The following is a 16,314-nucleotide window of genomic DNA, read 5'->3' as shown; positions in this document are numbered from 1 at the left end:
GTTGTTCACTGGTACATAAAAGTTTAAATTACACTCCCGGGGCAACTTGGTTTTAATTTCAACTTTTGTATGCAATTAAAGTTATGAATGTGTATTTAAAACTTAAATTAAGATATGTTTTCGTGTAATAAAGTGCTACAACTAAGTGCATGAAATATATAGGGCGTACGGGTCTTTTCCTCAAAGTGTCAAGCGAGCACTAAACCCAATACTTTTTTAATTTTAAAATAAAATGAAAATAAGTAAAGTAAGGTAGTTTCTTTTCTTTATGCTTACACCTTGCACAGGATGTAAAAATGACAATTGTAAAATATTTATAAATACAGGGTGTTAACTAAATATTCTTTTTTGTCCAGGTTGTAATGTCCTCTGTGAGGCGCCAGAGTGCCAGTAAAATGGACCAGGTGAGCTCGCAGGGTGTCCAAGAATTGTTCTCAGATATTCTTTGTCAAACAAAACCTTCAATACAACAGGTTAGTAAGTAAAAACATTGAACACAATGCATTATTACTCTTTTTCACCTCCACCCCTAAAGGTTAACATATACTTGACAAAACTTTGGGCTTTGAACATATTATTAAGCCAGATAACAAACCATTTTCTAATAGATAAAGTGGACAGAAGAAAAAAAAGTTCAATCATCAATTAAATTGAATATTTATAGGATTTAAGATGAAATTACACCATTTACATCGAAGGATGATTCTAATATTTTATATGTTATTTAGGAAGCTGATTCTAGCAGTTAGAGCATTCAAAGAAAAAGCAGCTAATTATAATATCTATTATTTAGGAAGCTGATTCTAGCAGTAATAGCAGTCAAAGAAAAAGCAGCTAGTAATCATATCTATTTCTTAGAAAGCTGATTCTAGCAGTTGGAGCATACAAAGAAAAAGCAGCAAGTAATCATATCTGTTTCTTAGGAAGCTGATTCTAGCTGTCAGAGCTGTCATGAACAAGTCAAAGAAAAAGCAGCTAGTAATAAGTCTGTTATGTCAGTTGGAGTATTGAAAAAAAGCTGTTAAAATATTTTTCCTATTTAGGAAGCTGATTCTAGCAGTTGGAGCAGTCAAAGAAAAAGCAGCCAGAAATAATGTATGTTATTTAGGAAGCTGATTCTAGCAGTTGGAGCAGCCAAAGAAAAAGCAGCCAGAAATCAGGGGAGGATGATTCAAGTTCTTCTTCAGGAACCAATGCTTAAAATGAAATTATGATATTTCAAAAGGCCGCAAAAACCTTTTTTTATTTCTTATTACACTACCTTCAAAAGGTTATGATTTTATGGATTTGGGAAAGGTTAGATTTGGGTTTTTTAGACCAGTACCGTGTTACTAGTATGATATGTCAAAATTAAATTCTGAACTGTTCCTTTTTTAGGAGAAAATGCGGAAATGTTAATTATTGCATTGTATTATACACATTTTCCATTGATATAAAAATATACAAGTATAAGATTAAAACTATAACTATATATGATAGTCTCGAGATGCCGTAGTCACATGCTAACAGACTGGTTTAAATATCAAGGATGTACATTTTTATATTTGTAGAAAACTGGATATAATCCGATAAGATACATGATTTTTCAGTATGGCTTAGATCTGGTTCTAATTCATTAGATATTAATTGGTTTCGAATCCATACTGGAAAATGAATTTTTTTATTCTTACTATTAAAGTATTGATATCTCAATAGATGAAGATACATCAGATGATGATAATGAAGGAATTGGACAAAATCATCATATCATTGCTCTTCCCGATCATGTCAAGTAAGTCAATTAATGGTTTAATGACAATATCTCACAATACAAGAATTAAAATCCTTACCCTCAATTAAGAGTATTGGCAAATTATTGGATTTGTTGTCCATTTGGGTTGCTAATATGGTCAGTTCGTTTATTTTAGTACATAAAAATGACGAACCCGAAACTGTCCCAGTTTTGAGCAAGACGATTCCTGTGACGTCATATAAAAAGGATAGGGGGGAAGAAAATCTCTTCCCTTTTCTCCCATCTCTTTTGAAGAGATTTTCTTCTCCCCTTCCCTTTTTCTTTCCCGAAACGTATATGACGTAACTGGAATCGTCTTGCTCAAAACTGGGACAGTTTGGGGTTTGTCCATAAAAATCTGTTGCAACATCCAAATAATTAAATTATTGTTAGTTATTTTCTTTTATTAATCTAAATTCGATTTTAAAGAATAAAGATATTTTTTCCTCAAGTTAAATGTAAGTTTAAGGTGAAGCTTTGTTTTGATTTGACATTTATATTACATAAATCATAAATGCATTAAACAAAGCACTGCATTATACTTATAAATGAAAATGATACTTTAGATAACGCCCATTATTACACGTACCTTTTTTGCTTAAAAATCTGTTTGTACAATTATTTACATGTAAAATCACATAATATAATAGAATTAATACAGAATAGAACTTACTTTATTTAACGATTACAAATGTCTGTCTGACCCTCAGCTACTTGTGGATAGAACAAGATTTCATCAGTTATTTAATTCGATTTTGTTTGATTTTTTGTCAAGATTTTTATGACCTCTGAGCATCTAATTTATTGCTTCAAACATCTGTCGGTCAAGTACTTTCTTGGCTGTTATTAAAGATCCAGCTGTGTATACTACTCTTGTCATGATAGTTTAGCATTTGTTTAATGTTTATAAGGGTTGCTATATTTAAGATAATCCGAAGTCTTTATCTCATTTTTTTAAGCAGGGGGATTTTATGCAATCGATTAAAATAAAGAAAATTGTGCTAAAATGTCTTTGACCATGAAAGTGCAAGGATAGACGAATGCAAAATCTTAGCAAATCCAAGAATTATGGAAAATCTAGTAGACAACTCTTCTCCATTTTTTAAAAAAGCGAAGCTTTTCTGATATTAGGGTCTGTCTGTGCGTCCGTAACAGTTAGCTCTTTTCGATAAATTAATAGACATAATAGAATTGTCCTATCGATTTGCATGATGATTCCTATAACAGTTAGGTACGATTTAGAAAGAATAGCAAATCTACAGTGTGTTTTTTTTATGAGAATTTTTTTGAAAGCAATTTTACCCCACTTTTAGTTATCAGAATTTAATGATTAATGGCTTATTTTCTTCGTTTTTTAATGCAATTAATAGAACATAAAAAAAATATTACAGTTTTTGTTAAAAAAGTACAGTAAAATGTAAAATTCAAAACTTAGGTGTCAACATCTAAAAATGGTTTTAGCGCATTTTTCTTATGTTCTAATCTTCTACCTTTTGCAAGAATGGCTGCAAAACGCTTCAAGTTGAGATCTAGAGCTAAAAATGTATACAGATACTATTGGGGACATGTACTAGAGCATATCAAAGTTTGCAGGTCATATCTCAATCAGGGAGGAAGCACTGGCCCCCCAAAGTCGACTACTGAAAATCCAATTTTTTTCTTACAAAGGGTAGAAGATTTGAACATAAGAAAAATGCGCTAAAACCATTTTTAGATGTTGACACCTAAGTTTTGAATTTTACATTTTACTGTACTTTTTAATTAAAATCTGAAATATTTTTTTAATGTTCTATAAATTGCATTAAAAAACGAAGAAAATAAGCCATTAATCATTAAATTCTAATAACTATAAGTGGGGTAAAATTGCTTTCAAAAAAGTTCTCATAAAAAAACACACTGTATAACCATTACAGAAAGTCCATCTAAACATGCTGATTTTTATTTTTTTATATCAACTTTTATATGATATAATTATGCTATTCATCTGATTTTTGGAATAATGATTCCTAGGACAACAAGGTACAATATTATGAGCAAAGCATCTATAGAATCAAATCCTTAAAAAGAAGGTATGTCCTTTTACTGTGTCCTGTATTTATGCAATTTTGCCACAAATCAATGTACAATTTTGTTTAGACTTATAAATTAAAGTTTTGACAATCTACGAGAGTTATTGTTTGTTTGTCCTTTCTTCTGATTTTAAAGCTTTTATTTTTAGTGCATTTTTTAAAACTTAGTTTATTTTGTGTTTTCAATATTGGGGTAAGGGACAATTTATTAGAAATAAGAATTACCTATATGAAAATATTGATCCGAATCCTATAAATTTCTTAGGCTAGCCTAAGGCTTTTGGGTTTCTATATAGGATCTCTAACTCATAGGCTAGATATTTTATAGGATTGGACTTATTATCATTATGGCATTCTAATTACTTCTTTATTGTCTATTTTCCCATACGTTTCTTATTGCAAATCGGGCAGACATTTTAATTCTAATTACTGCATGTGTCCCGTTATAAGTATAAAGTTAGACGTTATTACATTATCTTTTTAGAAATTTTATTTGTAATTTAAATGATGCAGAAAGACTGTCAAATTTGTTGCAGAAACTCTGTTGCAGAAACTCAAAAAAATAAAGTTTATTTTCTTTGGTAGACAATTTTTGGCTAAATCCCATTTTCTGTACCTACTACCAATCCCTCCCAACTTCCTGCCTAAAACATCATTCAAATAATAAAACTTGAAAATGAATAGTCATATGTAAAACATTAAGATAGAGTTAGAGCTGTGCAACAAAAACATTATCTATTGTATTAGGTTTCTACTCCTTTCATAAAAGAGAGAGGGGGGATAATGTTTCACTTGTTCAATACTGGATACCACCATCAATTTATTTTCAATGTCGCAGGGGCTGGAATAGGGAGGGTAGAGAGAATGGCATGTTTTTATTTATAAATAATGTTGATTTTCCTTTCAAATTCAGTTTTTGTTATTATTCTTATAGATTAGAATAAATGTAAAATAATAGCAATGTCCTATTAATTATCAAAGGCTAACCTACTTGGTAGATAGACATATACAATACATGTATTGATGCCAATAGTTTACTAATTATATATATATTATTATTTGATGATATTATGCATATTAAGTTTATGTATAAAGTATACATTTATTTTGAAAATATTTATTAACCCTTACAGATCGGGGGGGGGGGGGGGGGGTCATATTGACCCCCCCCTCTAGTTTTTTCAATGTCATTTTTTTTGTAGGTAAGATGGAGAGCTGTGACTTCATGACTTTTTAAGTTTAGTAATTATACGTCGGCAAGAGTTGATTTTATTAGAATATCTGGTCTGTGTCGGTCGTGGTGTCCGGTCAAAGTCGGTTGGGTAGCACCAAAATTTAAAAAATATTCTTAATAAATCTTAATTTCTACATTATGACTTTTGTGTATAAGGTAGAAACCTAAATTTTTTTTGGTGATTACTGAGATATCAATGACCTTATGAGAAATGTGGTGTTATGACCGTTTGACCGCACCCTGACCGACTTTATGACCGATTATTGTCCGGCTTTTACTACAGACATATATCATGAATATCGTGGCTTCTATTACAGCTAGAGACCTAAAATTTTTTTTGGTAAATCCTTGAGCAAAAATAAACAGATAAAAATATTAATTGGCGCCGCCAACCGCCGTTTTACCGCCGTAACCGCCGAAAATGGCGGTTTCCGTTATTTGCCGTTTTTCGGCGATGATCAGAAAAAGTAATTTTTTTGTTATGAAAAATAAAAGTTCGTCCTAAAATTTGGTCATCCTTGCTGCAAAATTGGCCGCTCTACAGCTGTTTTAAAATTTAGCGGCTGGCCGCTAAAAAGCGGCTAAGGAGCGGCCTGACCGCTATGACTAGAAAAAGTAATTTTCTCTAAAAATACACATGAACCACCAGAAAAAAATTTTACGTCTTTATCTGTAACAGAAGCCGAGATAGAGGGGGGGGTCAATATGACCCCCCCCCCCCCCCCCCGATCTATTAAGGTGGGAATAGGGGCCCGATCTGTAAGGGTTAATCTATAAATTATGTATAATGCATTGCTATTATGATTACATAAAGATATTATAAATAGAACAAAATAATTGCTATACCACCTGCCTTTCTAAACTATGTAAGAAAATATAATTTATATTTAACCAAATAATCTATAATTTTTCAAGTACCCTTGAATTTTTTTCTTCTTCAAAATTTAAGATTAAAATAGCTATTTTTAGATTGTAAACATTTACATGTTACTTTGTATAAATCTATTAAAAATCAAAGCATTTCAAATGATTTTGGTCTGTGTTTCTTTAGAACTGCCTTTGTTAATTTATATTTTAATTTCTACATGACATAAAAATCTTAATTGGTATGTACCGGTATATTTATAAATATACAGGGTGCGGCACATAAATCCGGACTTTTTTTAAACGGTCATAGCGCCAAGACTACTTGACCGATCAGGACGTTTGAACCCACTATGAAAAGCTTAGGTACCTTTTTACCCATAAAAATCTTTGGACGATGTAGAACGTGTACTACGAGCTGGCAGCGCATACGTTCAACTAAGCAAATTCGAAGTGCGCAGGTTGCTTATGAAACTTGCAGAAGGTACTGTTAGATACATAAGTTAGGTACTAGAAATTACTAGAGTTCTTTTTTCAAGTTGGCTTGGCCGTAGTACTCCGGCAAATTGACACGTGGCAGATTGTGAGATGTTAAAAACGCCAAAAATCTTGAAAATTTCACGATTCTCGTCTACAGGGGCCCAAATGGAACCTTGAATTTCATTTTAGACTATGGGTTGCGCTGACAACCCTGGCTAAATCTTCATGCCATTTCCAAAAAAGTATAAAACGTTGTTGTATCTCAACTGTGGCCCAGATAAGAGCCGCCGTGTCGAAGGGTAGCTTGAAAGATGGGAATTTGGATCCTGCGGTTACTCACGTCCCTAAGGATATGTTGCCTCCTAGCAGCCTAGATCTTAATCCATTAGACTATTTGACCCAGAGCTACTTTGAAGCATGCACCAATAGACGTGCCTATACCACAAAGACCTCCCCCATTGCCACTATCAAGGAGAACTTCGCCAGCTTGTACAGGGACATTGTGACCAGGGCCTGCGGGCGGTTCAGGGGGCGGGTAGGGGCGGTAATTGAGGCTAGCGGCGGTTTTATTGAATAATCTAATAGTCATATACCTATTTTGCCTCTCAGTTTTTAAAATTCGATAAAATCTTTAAAATTGACGATTTTATGTTCATTTGTTTACAAATTAGAAAAAGTCCGGATTTATGTGCCGCACCCTGTATAAGTACAAAATGTTTGTTTGAAACAAATGTCTCGCTAACCGCTGGACCGAGTGAAGTTTTAAATATTTTTGGGGACAATACCTCCACCCTAACGAGATATATGGTCTTTTGAAAAAAATTACCTCCTCCAAATTTTTTTTTAACTTTTTTTTTGAAGACTAATGTTGGAAGTGGAGGGCTACCATTCCTTCAGCGCCCCAAATGGTGAAATTGACTAGGTTTTTTTTCAAGAAACTTATTGATTTCCAAGCTTTTGTAAGAAGTAATTTTCCAATGTAATAAATTTTCCAAAATTTTTTTTGATACGAACTTTGTTCCCAAGTTAGCAACAAAATGAACTTTGACTGGGTCGCAACTAATCAACCTTCAATACTTATTATTAAGATTTGTATTTTCAGTGCAGTAAGGCTTTGAAACCGATTAATATCCGCTGGATTAGAACCGGTTCTAAACTATACTGAAAAACTATATATTTTTTCGTATAGTTTTCTACAAATATAGAAATTTACAATCATAATATTGAAACCAGTTTTGTTAGCCTCGAGATGCTAAAAGCACCGGCTAAAAACTGGTTTTAATCTTATAATTGACAAGAAAATTAATTTGCAATCTCTTCATTTGGGCACTATCTCTCAAATGCCTACAGTGGAGCAAATTTACGCCACTCACCCCCCCCCCCTACTAAAAATGGGAGGTTATTTCTTTAAAAGAACCTCTACTATAATTATATACCTACAAAGTAAATTGTTTTTAGTAATCAATAACAAAATGAAAGAACCATTTTTTTCTATTAACTGGAAATTGCAGATTAATAATAGCAGAATTATTGCACAGGTTATGCGTCTTGAGATAATTAATTTTAGTTTAAGTGAATTAGAAAACTTGTAAAAGACATATTGAAATCCAGGGAGGGAGAGAACATTGGGTTGTTTATTACACTAGTTCCCAGAGTTTTACAAGAAAGTTTTCCTATTCGTTGGCTCAATAACTTTGGGGACTTTTAATAAATTTTTATTGGTTTGGTTCATTAAATTAGGTATCCAAACGTTTCAACTACTAACTGTAATCTTCAGAGTGATAACTTTGTGTATCATCATTAGGGATTTACATCAATTTATGGGCCATTGTCTTATATCCATTGGAAAATTTAGGCTTTTATACAAATAAACATTGAAATTGCTGTACAAATGTTTGAAATTACGGCTGGCAAATTTGTAACCAAGTGCAAATCTGTAAATTAAAACTGTAAAGATGTTATATTGAGCATGCAATAAGCACATTCCATAACACAGCAGCAAAATTTGCAACAGAAATGGATTTATTATCATTTGGATCTTACACCAGAATATTAAGCAGTCTAATAAAGTGAAATTTGACGCTGGCTAAAATAACGATCCCTTCCCTTTTACCCCTTTTCCCTATCTACTCCCCTCCTACTGGACGAATGAACTGACCAGTAAATGATGTCCATTTTAGCAACCTAAATTGACGACAATTTCTCCATTGTCTTTATATCCACGTTCATTCTTTATCCATTGCAAGAGCAAATTTTCATACAAAATTAAAAGTTTGCCAATATCAATTATAAACTTAAACTATTATACCTTTTGTGTTATTCAAGTTAAAGGTTACCAGAATGCAAAAAAAAACTTTATATAAGCAAGAAAGTTTTGTAAACTTGATTATATTTCTTAAATATGTAATTAAAAAAAATTTTGCATACTGATTCAAAGATTTTCATGGCATAAAATAAAAGGGGTCATAACTGCAGTTTTTTTAACATGTCTGTGCTATTCTTAAGATTAAATTATGACTGTAGACTAGTAAAGTTGTGCTAAGAATATTAAACTCAAAAATTATAAATTTATCAGTAATTTTAAGTTTTATGTCAAAGACTTTAGGTATATGTATATTGTATAATCAACAACAGAATTAATACAAAAATATTCCAATTTCAGCTGTTTTTTTTTTTTTTTTTTGGGGGGGGGGGGGGTAGGGGCTAATATATTTAGTATTCATAAAGACAGTCTCCTAAATAAGCTAATGTGTGATTTTTTTCTCTTTCTTAAGTTATTGGGTTGCAACAAAAACTTACCCTTTGATTAAGCGAGGCTTGAAATAAATTCTCATAAATAATTACTTTTTTTCAGTCTATTTTAGTTTTTGTTTGTTTGGTCATCCAGTTATTAATTATTTCCCAGTTATGGATTTACTATTAACAATAAAATGTAAGATGTAAGTTTGCCAAGAGTTTCCAAATTTTGTCATTTATACAGCTAAAATTCAGTCTGCCATAAATACATCCATACTTTTTTAATTGCACTGGCGAAAACACATCTTCTGTACTTTTGCTAGATGTGTAAATGGCAGTCCCAAATTTAATATTTTTCTTTTCAAGTCCGCCCTCTATTGTCTCTGGGATGAAGTACACCGAGTGGCAGAGATCCAGTGGACTCAAGGTGCTGCAGCGAGTCCTGGAGAGACAGAAGGTTCTGGAAACTGCTGATGGCATCGCCAATAGAACACAGGTAAAGAAAAGAATGAAAATTGATATAAGTTTTACGTGGATATTATGACAATGGAAAAATTGATGTCAATTTAGGTTGCTAACATGGACTTCATTTATTGGCAAGTTCATTCCTCCATTGGGGGGGGGGGGAGGGAATGGGGTTAATGGATGGGGGAGGAGTTATTTTAGCCAGCTACATAATTAGAGCACAAGATTATCTAATGTAAGATCCAAGTATTAGTAAATCCATTAACAGGATGTTTGAGTGTCAATGTTTAAAAATAATTTACAATTCATCATCATACACAACAGGTCAATATCGCGTTTAATATTTTAATTCGACATAAGTAAGTTGTACAGGAACTCTCAAACGAATTGAATTGAGAAGACTAGATTTAAGAGAAAAATATTTTCTTCTGAAGAAGTTTGTTCTTGTTTGTGTAGTATAGCTCTATGCCGCTGCGTTTTTGAGACTTAGTAAGTTTAAAAGTTTAAATATAGCATTTATTCGATAATATGACAGCTAACTCCACTATTGTCTAAAAGTATTTTTTCTGCTTTTCAAAAAATAAATGTTTCTCTAGAGTATAGGGGCGAAACCGCTAGTATATCCGATAAAAACAGCAAATAAATTTGCAGAATAGCTGGTTTTATTGACCAATTCTTAATAATTTGAAAATGAACGGAGTGTATATTTTATAAATATCAATAGTCGCCAGAGAAACAGGGGATAGCCAAGAGAATTTAAATTATCCAGTTTATTTGATAACACAAATTATTTGGGTAAAATATCATCTTTAACTTTCTTAGCAGGAGGAAGGGAAAGTTTATTGAAAGATTGGATCATAGAAAGAAAACGAAGTAGTGAGTTTCGTCTTAATTTAACAGTAGCTTTTGACAGGTTATTTAGGTTAGGTTAGGTAAATGTTAATGATTAGAGCCCCCCACAGGGGCTAGAAATAGGAGAAAAGCTATTGCGAAAAAACGAAAATACGGCTAGTTCGTTTTCTTTCCATGATCCGAAAGAATAATTCTCAATTTAACCATCTCTGTTTCCCTGACTCCATGGCAAGGCAGGCGGGCATCAAAACAAACAAAACTGCGTCACTTCCGATAATTTCATTTTTTTGTCTGAGTTCAACCTGTACTTGAAGGTATATCTAATTCAGGAATAGTAGGGAGGGATAAAAACTTGGTAGTACAGAATATTTGGATCATGGAAAGAAAACAAAGTAGCGGGATCGTCGTATTTCAAATTCACAGTAGATAGTAGATGAAAGGTTATTTTAAGTTAGGTAAATGTTAATGATTTCCCCACAGGGTTAGATCCCCCTGCAGGTGTTAGAAATAGGAGAAAAGCTACTGTGAGAATACGACTAAACCCGCTACTTCGTTTTCTTTCATGATTCGAATATTTTTTCACCAAAACTTATTTTTAAATTCTTCCTTCTGCCAATCTCTCTAAAATGATCAATTAACTAGGCACTTATAATGAAAATTGTGAAATGATTAGTCCAGCACTTTTAAAATACTCAATAGATACACATTACATTTACCTGACTATGAAATTACTGATTATTTTAAGGGTAAATGATTGTTGGAAAGTAAATAATAAAATATAAAATCTGATGAATTCCTATCTCCCTGAATTCAAGTCTAGACAAGAGAATTGGAATTATAAAAAAAATTATCAATATCACACATTAAGAGTTCTTGTATTATAATGGAGAAATATTATATGTGGACTTTTATCATTGCATATATATTTATATTGATTATTCTGCTTTGTCTTGAAATTTTCAAATTAAAATCAATCATTAGTTATGGGAGGGGGGGGGGGGAGGGTCAGGTTTGAGTCTATTCCACACTATATTATACTAGAGATGTCAAAATGGTACTGCAGATAAGTGTTGAGCGTTGCATTGTTAATAAATGTATAAGTATAGAAGGAGAATAAAACACTAGAAGGAGAAAGTGTTGAATAACTGAATCTCCCCATCGCACTGTCCTTGTGCCGTCTCTCTATTGGGTCATTGAAAATCAACCAAGTAGCAGACGAATAAGGTCATTGAAAAGGAATATATAGTTATGTGAATATACACCTATACTATAGATCTGTTGTATTTGATGTATACAACTACCTTGCTCTGGTTGGGACACGGCTGTGTTTATATTTTCAATGCAAATAGGTGATTTTAAAGACCCGAGTTTATATTGGATCTCTGCCCTGTGGCCAAAGTTTGTATAGCTCATGCCACCTCTATTCTTTTACTGAAATTCATTGCTATTAAAAAAAATAAAGGGAATACCATAACCCTGCCAAAGTAAGGACTTTCAAGCAAAAATCGTGCTATCAAAGGGTTGGTTGTCTTTCAGGTGATTCTAATTTCAAAATTCCGTTTGGTAAACTAAAAAGAAATAATTTCAACTTTCAGACCTCTGTGGGCGTTTGAGGTGGAGGCGGGTTGAATTCTCCCCCCCCCCCCCCCTCCCATACTTATTTGAATATCAAAAGCATTCAGTAAAAAATTTACCTGGTCCGTCTTAATGTCATGCAACAAAAACAAAAACATTTTTTATAAAAATATGTGAATGGTTTCGTGATTTTTTGGAATTAGTTCCATCCATGATTTTTTTTGCCTCGCTACTTACGGATCTTGTCATTTTTGTTTTCATTTTGATACTATCAGGTTCAAAGGCAAATGCTACTTTATTCCTCATAAATTTGAAGAACCCTCTTGCCACTCATAATTACTAAGGATTGAATTTTGTCATTCTTGCAAACATATTTTATTATGTCAGAAATTTAAGCAACTCTATGATCTTGGAATAAAGAGCAGCTTCTTAATACTATGGGCGTAGCGTCTAGTTAGCTCACAAACTCACAGGGCTCAGCAGCCACGCGTCAGCCGCTACGAAGCCTTAAATTTAAACCCGTTTGGGATGTTTGATTTTTTTGGGGGAAAAGAGGGATTGTAATTTGCGTCAGGTTTAGACTTCCAGCTTATTTTCAAAAATGTAAAACGTTGATTTTCATGAGGCTAACAAACGGCTGACGCGTTTCTACCAAGCCACGATTTATATTGGCTTTAAAAAGTTATGCTACTTCTGCACATAAACTTCCTTGTCTATTAAGTAAGGCATAAAGAGAATTTCTCTGATTCATAACAATTTTGCAGTAATCTATTTTAAAGCAAGTTGGGTCATTTTGTTGTGCAGTTTTATTTCAAATATAATGCTCATGTTCCATAAATAAATCTTCCTATAAATTATCATGTGAGATCATCTGCCTTTGGTAGGTTGTAAATATTATTAGGTCAAAACTATGTAAGTATATTTTACCATCATTGGCAAGTCACTCCATGTTTATTTCATCATTGGGATAATAATAAAAAATTGTTGAACATATTAATTTAAATTTATCCTAAATATCTCTTAAGATCAATGTCAGAGCTCAGCAGCCGCTTGTAAGCCCAGGGAAAACAACCTTTACAATTTAAAACTAAACTTGAAGTCTAAACCTGGCAATACGGCAATCCCTTCTTTTCTTAATTAAAGCAGCCAAACGGGTTTTAATTTAATGATTTGTCGCGGCTACCAACCCCTGACCAATGACTTTATATAACAACAAGTAAACAAAGCTACCATACACGCGTAGCTGAAATATGTATTGGAAGCATTCTTGGATAATTTATTCTTTTTATATGTATATCAATTTTAATAAAACTTTGCATTACTTTATTTATATTTTCAGGAAGAGATGATCCAGGTTTTCCACAGGAAGCAAAGAAAACCTCCACAAAAATTAAAACCACTGGGTCTTTAAATAAATTTGTATCAGTATTTTTATTAACAAGTATCATTAACATGGTATCCAACTAAAAAAGTATTTTTTCATTAACTAGGAAAAAGATTTTTAAACCCTTCAAAATCAAATATCAAACTCCAAAAAATCTTTGTTCAAATTTTAGAATATTGAAGTTTTTCAACCTTTTAAAAACTTTAAAATCCCAAATTGCTTGTTACAAAAAATACATTATTATCAGTATTCTATCAAAATACTTTAAATCAAGTATATAAACATTTGTTAAATTATGCAATTAATAATTGAATCCTGTATACTTTAAAAATCCCAAGTTAAAATTTGTAAATAATATATTTTTATACTTGTAATGACTTAAAAATTGTATTATAAATGTATAACAAGATAATATTATGCATGTAAATAATCTTTTAACCTTAAAAACTTAAATTTTATGAAAGATCATGTTTTAAAAGTAAAATGAAAATCAATGTCTGAAAAATATGGAAAATTTTCTGCAGTTACTTGTCAAATTGAAATTATTGTTTAAGCTGGAGAGAAGTTATTATTTTAAAAAGAATAACAGTGTTTAAAAGGTAGTTCACTGAAAAATAGTAAAAAATATAATAATTTTAAAAGTTTCAATGAGAAAAACATTAGATAATACAAAATATAAAATCAAAATAGCCTAAAACCATCTTGGGACCTATTTGAAGCATCCCTTAAATGGAAAACTTAATTGGTTTGATAGTTATTTAGCTCTTAAGCTTCAGACAAAATACCCTTTCTACTTTATTTGATAGGATATCAATCATTCTACCATTAAAATATCTTTGCATATTGGATTTGTATTTTAAATGATCTAAATGTATTTTTAACCTCATGAACATCATTTGATTACTTTATGCTTTTTCATGAAGATATTGTAAAATAATTTTTGATGCAGTTTAACATTCCCATTAATAAAGAATATATGTTATTTAATCGTGTTATTTCATAAAAAAAGAAGATTTTCCTTAATTATGTAATTCAGTTTTGCACAGAGCGTAGACCTACTTTCCAACCATTCAAAAATGTTTACTTTTATGATTTGATAAGTTTAGACATTATAAAATCATTCTATTAATTTGAAATACTGATATTTAATGACTATTGGAAATGATGCAATAAGCGTTACATCTACCCATGGACTCCTATTCAGCCAATTAATTCCCTTTAAAATTGTCGAAAATTAAATATTTTGTTGGCGTAAAACATGTTTTTTTTGTGTAACTGAAGGGGAGTGGATAAGAAGGGGGAGGGGCCGAAAAAAGGTATTGGGGGTTGTGAAGAAATTTTCTCTTAGAATTGTTTGTCAGAATCACATTCCCTGTTCCCTGCATCAACCTAACTACAACTCCAAAGCAGCAATAGAGGAGCCACTGTTTAATTGGTTGATCCAAGCGAAGAAAAACCCCATACACTGTGGCTCCAAATCGAATAGAGGGAACCCTGTCCCAATTTCTATTGGGTCTTTTACATCAGCTAATAGCATCGGAAATATCAACATAGCCGAGTCCCTACAAAAAGGAAGCAATTGGATAGCAGACGAAAAGTGTCTCCATCACTTGGGACAGGTAGTTGTCCGGATTATACATCTAACTTATACATTATTGATCCACCAAAACTATACGTTCAGCTTCAGCTTCAAATTGTTGCTTGAAATGTAAATGTAAATAAGTACCTTCATAATCTATCTCAAAGACAAAAGACATTTAATGCAAAACACTTTTAGAAAAGCTTTCCTTTATAAACCGACTGAAAAGAAAGGAAAAACAGATTGAAAAATTTTTTCAGACATTTAAATAGATTTGACTTTGCATCGCGACTCTCAGATTATTTTGTGTCGCCTTATGCAAATAAAATGCATAAATTTGGACTTTGACATTGATTTTAATGCAGCAATTCAAATAATATCATTTAATACGCAAAAGAGCAACTGATTAAGTCACAAACAAAACATAAATATCACTTTTCCATATAATAGCAAGCAGTGCACAGGATTTTGTTACTTTAAAATAAAAAAGCTTGAAATCTGACATGTTTGTATGTACGTACATAGAAGTTGAATGTAGAGTAACTGCCATCCGAGGATTGACTACACTAGCGTGCACAGGGTTTTGTAAGGGTGCTGCGCGAAACGTATCCGAAAAGTTTGACAACCCATGAACTAAAATCAAGGGGGGGGGGGGGGGTAAATGCTTCAGAAGGGCGCAATATTGACATAGACGGGGTTGTTATTTTTTGGTAATTTAAAATTGCCTGTAACAAAATATGAACGAAAATCATTCTAACAAATTTTTGCAAAAGAATGTAATTGTCACATTGAGCACCATAAACTTATCAAAAGTGTTGCTCGTTGACAAATTGCCAACATTCTACAATAAAGACTTATTTGGTATGCTATGCCCTAATCTAAACATAGTACTGTCATATATATACTACTACATTTCTATAACCACTAAACCAATTGAGTTCTCAATTTTAAGGAAGCTTTACATAGGTCCCGATATGGTTTTCGGCTATTAACTTCAAGTTCTGGTACGGTTGCTAGGGGCGCAGCCGCTAGTATATCATAAAGTAGAGATTTTAGCACGGAGATAAAATTAAACATCTTTAAATTGGTTTTCCTCACAGGTTTTACTTTTCAGGAAAGCTTTATAAATGTATTTGAGTGGTCTTAGGCTAATTTTATCACCACCCCCTCCCTCCCCTAGAGTCTATCGGCGAAGCTACTATCATATTGATACAAAATAAAATAAAAACTGCCTAATGTAGCAAATAATTAAACTTGTGAATTGCGTAAATGAGAATGAAATAAAAACATGAGCAGAGCAATTTT

The 16,314-nt window shown here is 32.2% G+C and overlaps 1 protein-coding gene and 1 long non-coding RNA gene across 2 annotated transcripts in view; both read left to right on the top strand.

Moving 5' to 3' along the window:
* Window positions 1-770, top strand: part of LOC145327859 (uncharacterized) — a 33,478-nt gene extending 32,708 nt beyond the window's left edge. Inside the window, exons 4-5 of the mRNA XM_080171398.1 lie at window positions 357-473; window positions 729-770. Of these exons, the coding sequence (XP_080027524.1) occupies window positions 357-473; window positions 729-749 (138 nt within the window). The 3' untranslated portion in view covers window positions 750-770. The remainder of the gene's footprint in view (window positions 1-356; window positions 474-728) is intronic.
* Window positions 771-1,486: 716 nt separating this feature from the next.
* On the top strand, window positions 1,487-14,403 carry LOC145327846 (uncharacterized). Its single transcript, XR_013882262.1, has 4 exons — window positions 1,487-1,491; window positions 1,679-1,771; window positions 9,521-9,650; window positions 13,386-14,403. It is a non-coding gene; the product is annotated as an uncharacterized LOC145327846 (long non-coding RNA).
* The last annotated feature ends 1,911 nt before the right edge of the window (window positions 14,404-16,314 follow it).

The sequence above is a fragment of the Acartia tonsa genome, chromosome 1 (genome assembly GCF_053477335.1).
Source record: "Acartia tonsa isolate MP-2025a chromosome 1, ASM5347733v1, whole genome shotgun sequence".
Classification (NCBI taxonomy): domain Eukaryota; kingdom Metazoa; phylum Arthropoda; class Copepoda; order Calanoida; family Acartiidae; genus Acartia; species Acartia tonsa.
This window is presented reverse-complemented; position numbering and strand designations above follow the sequence as displayed.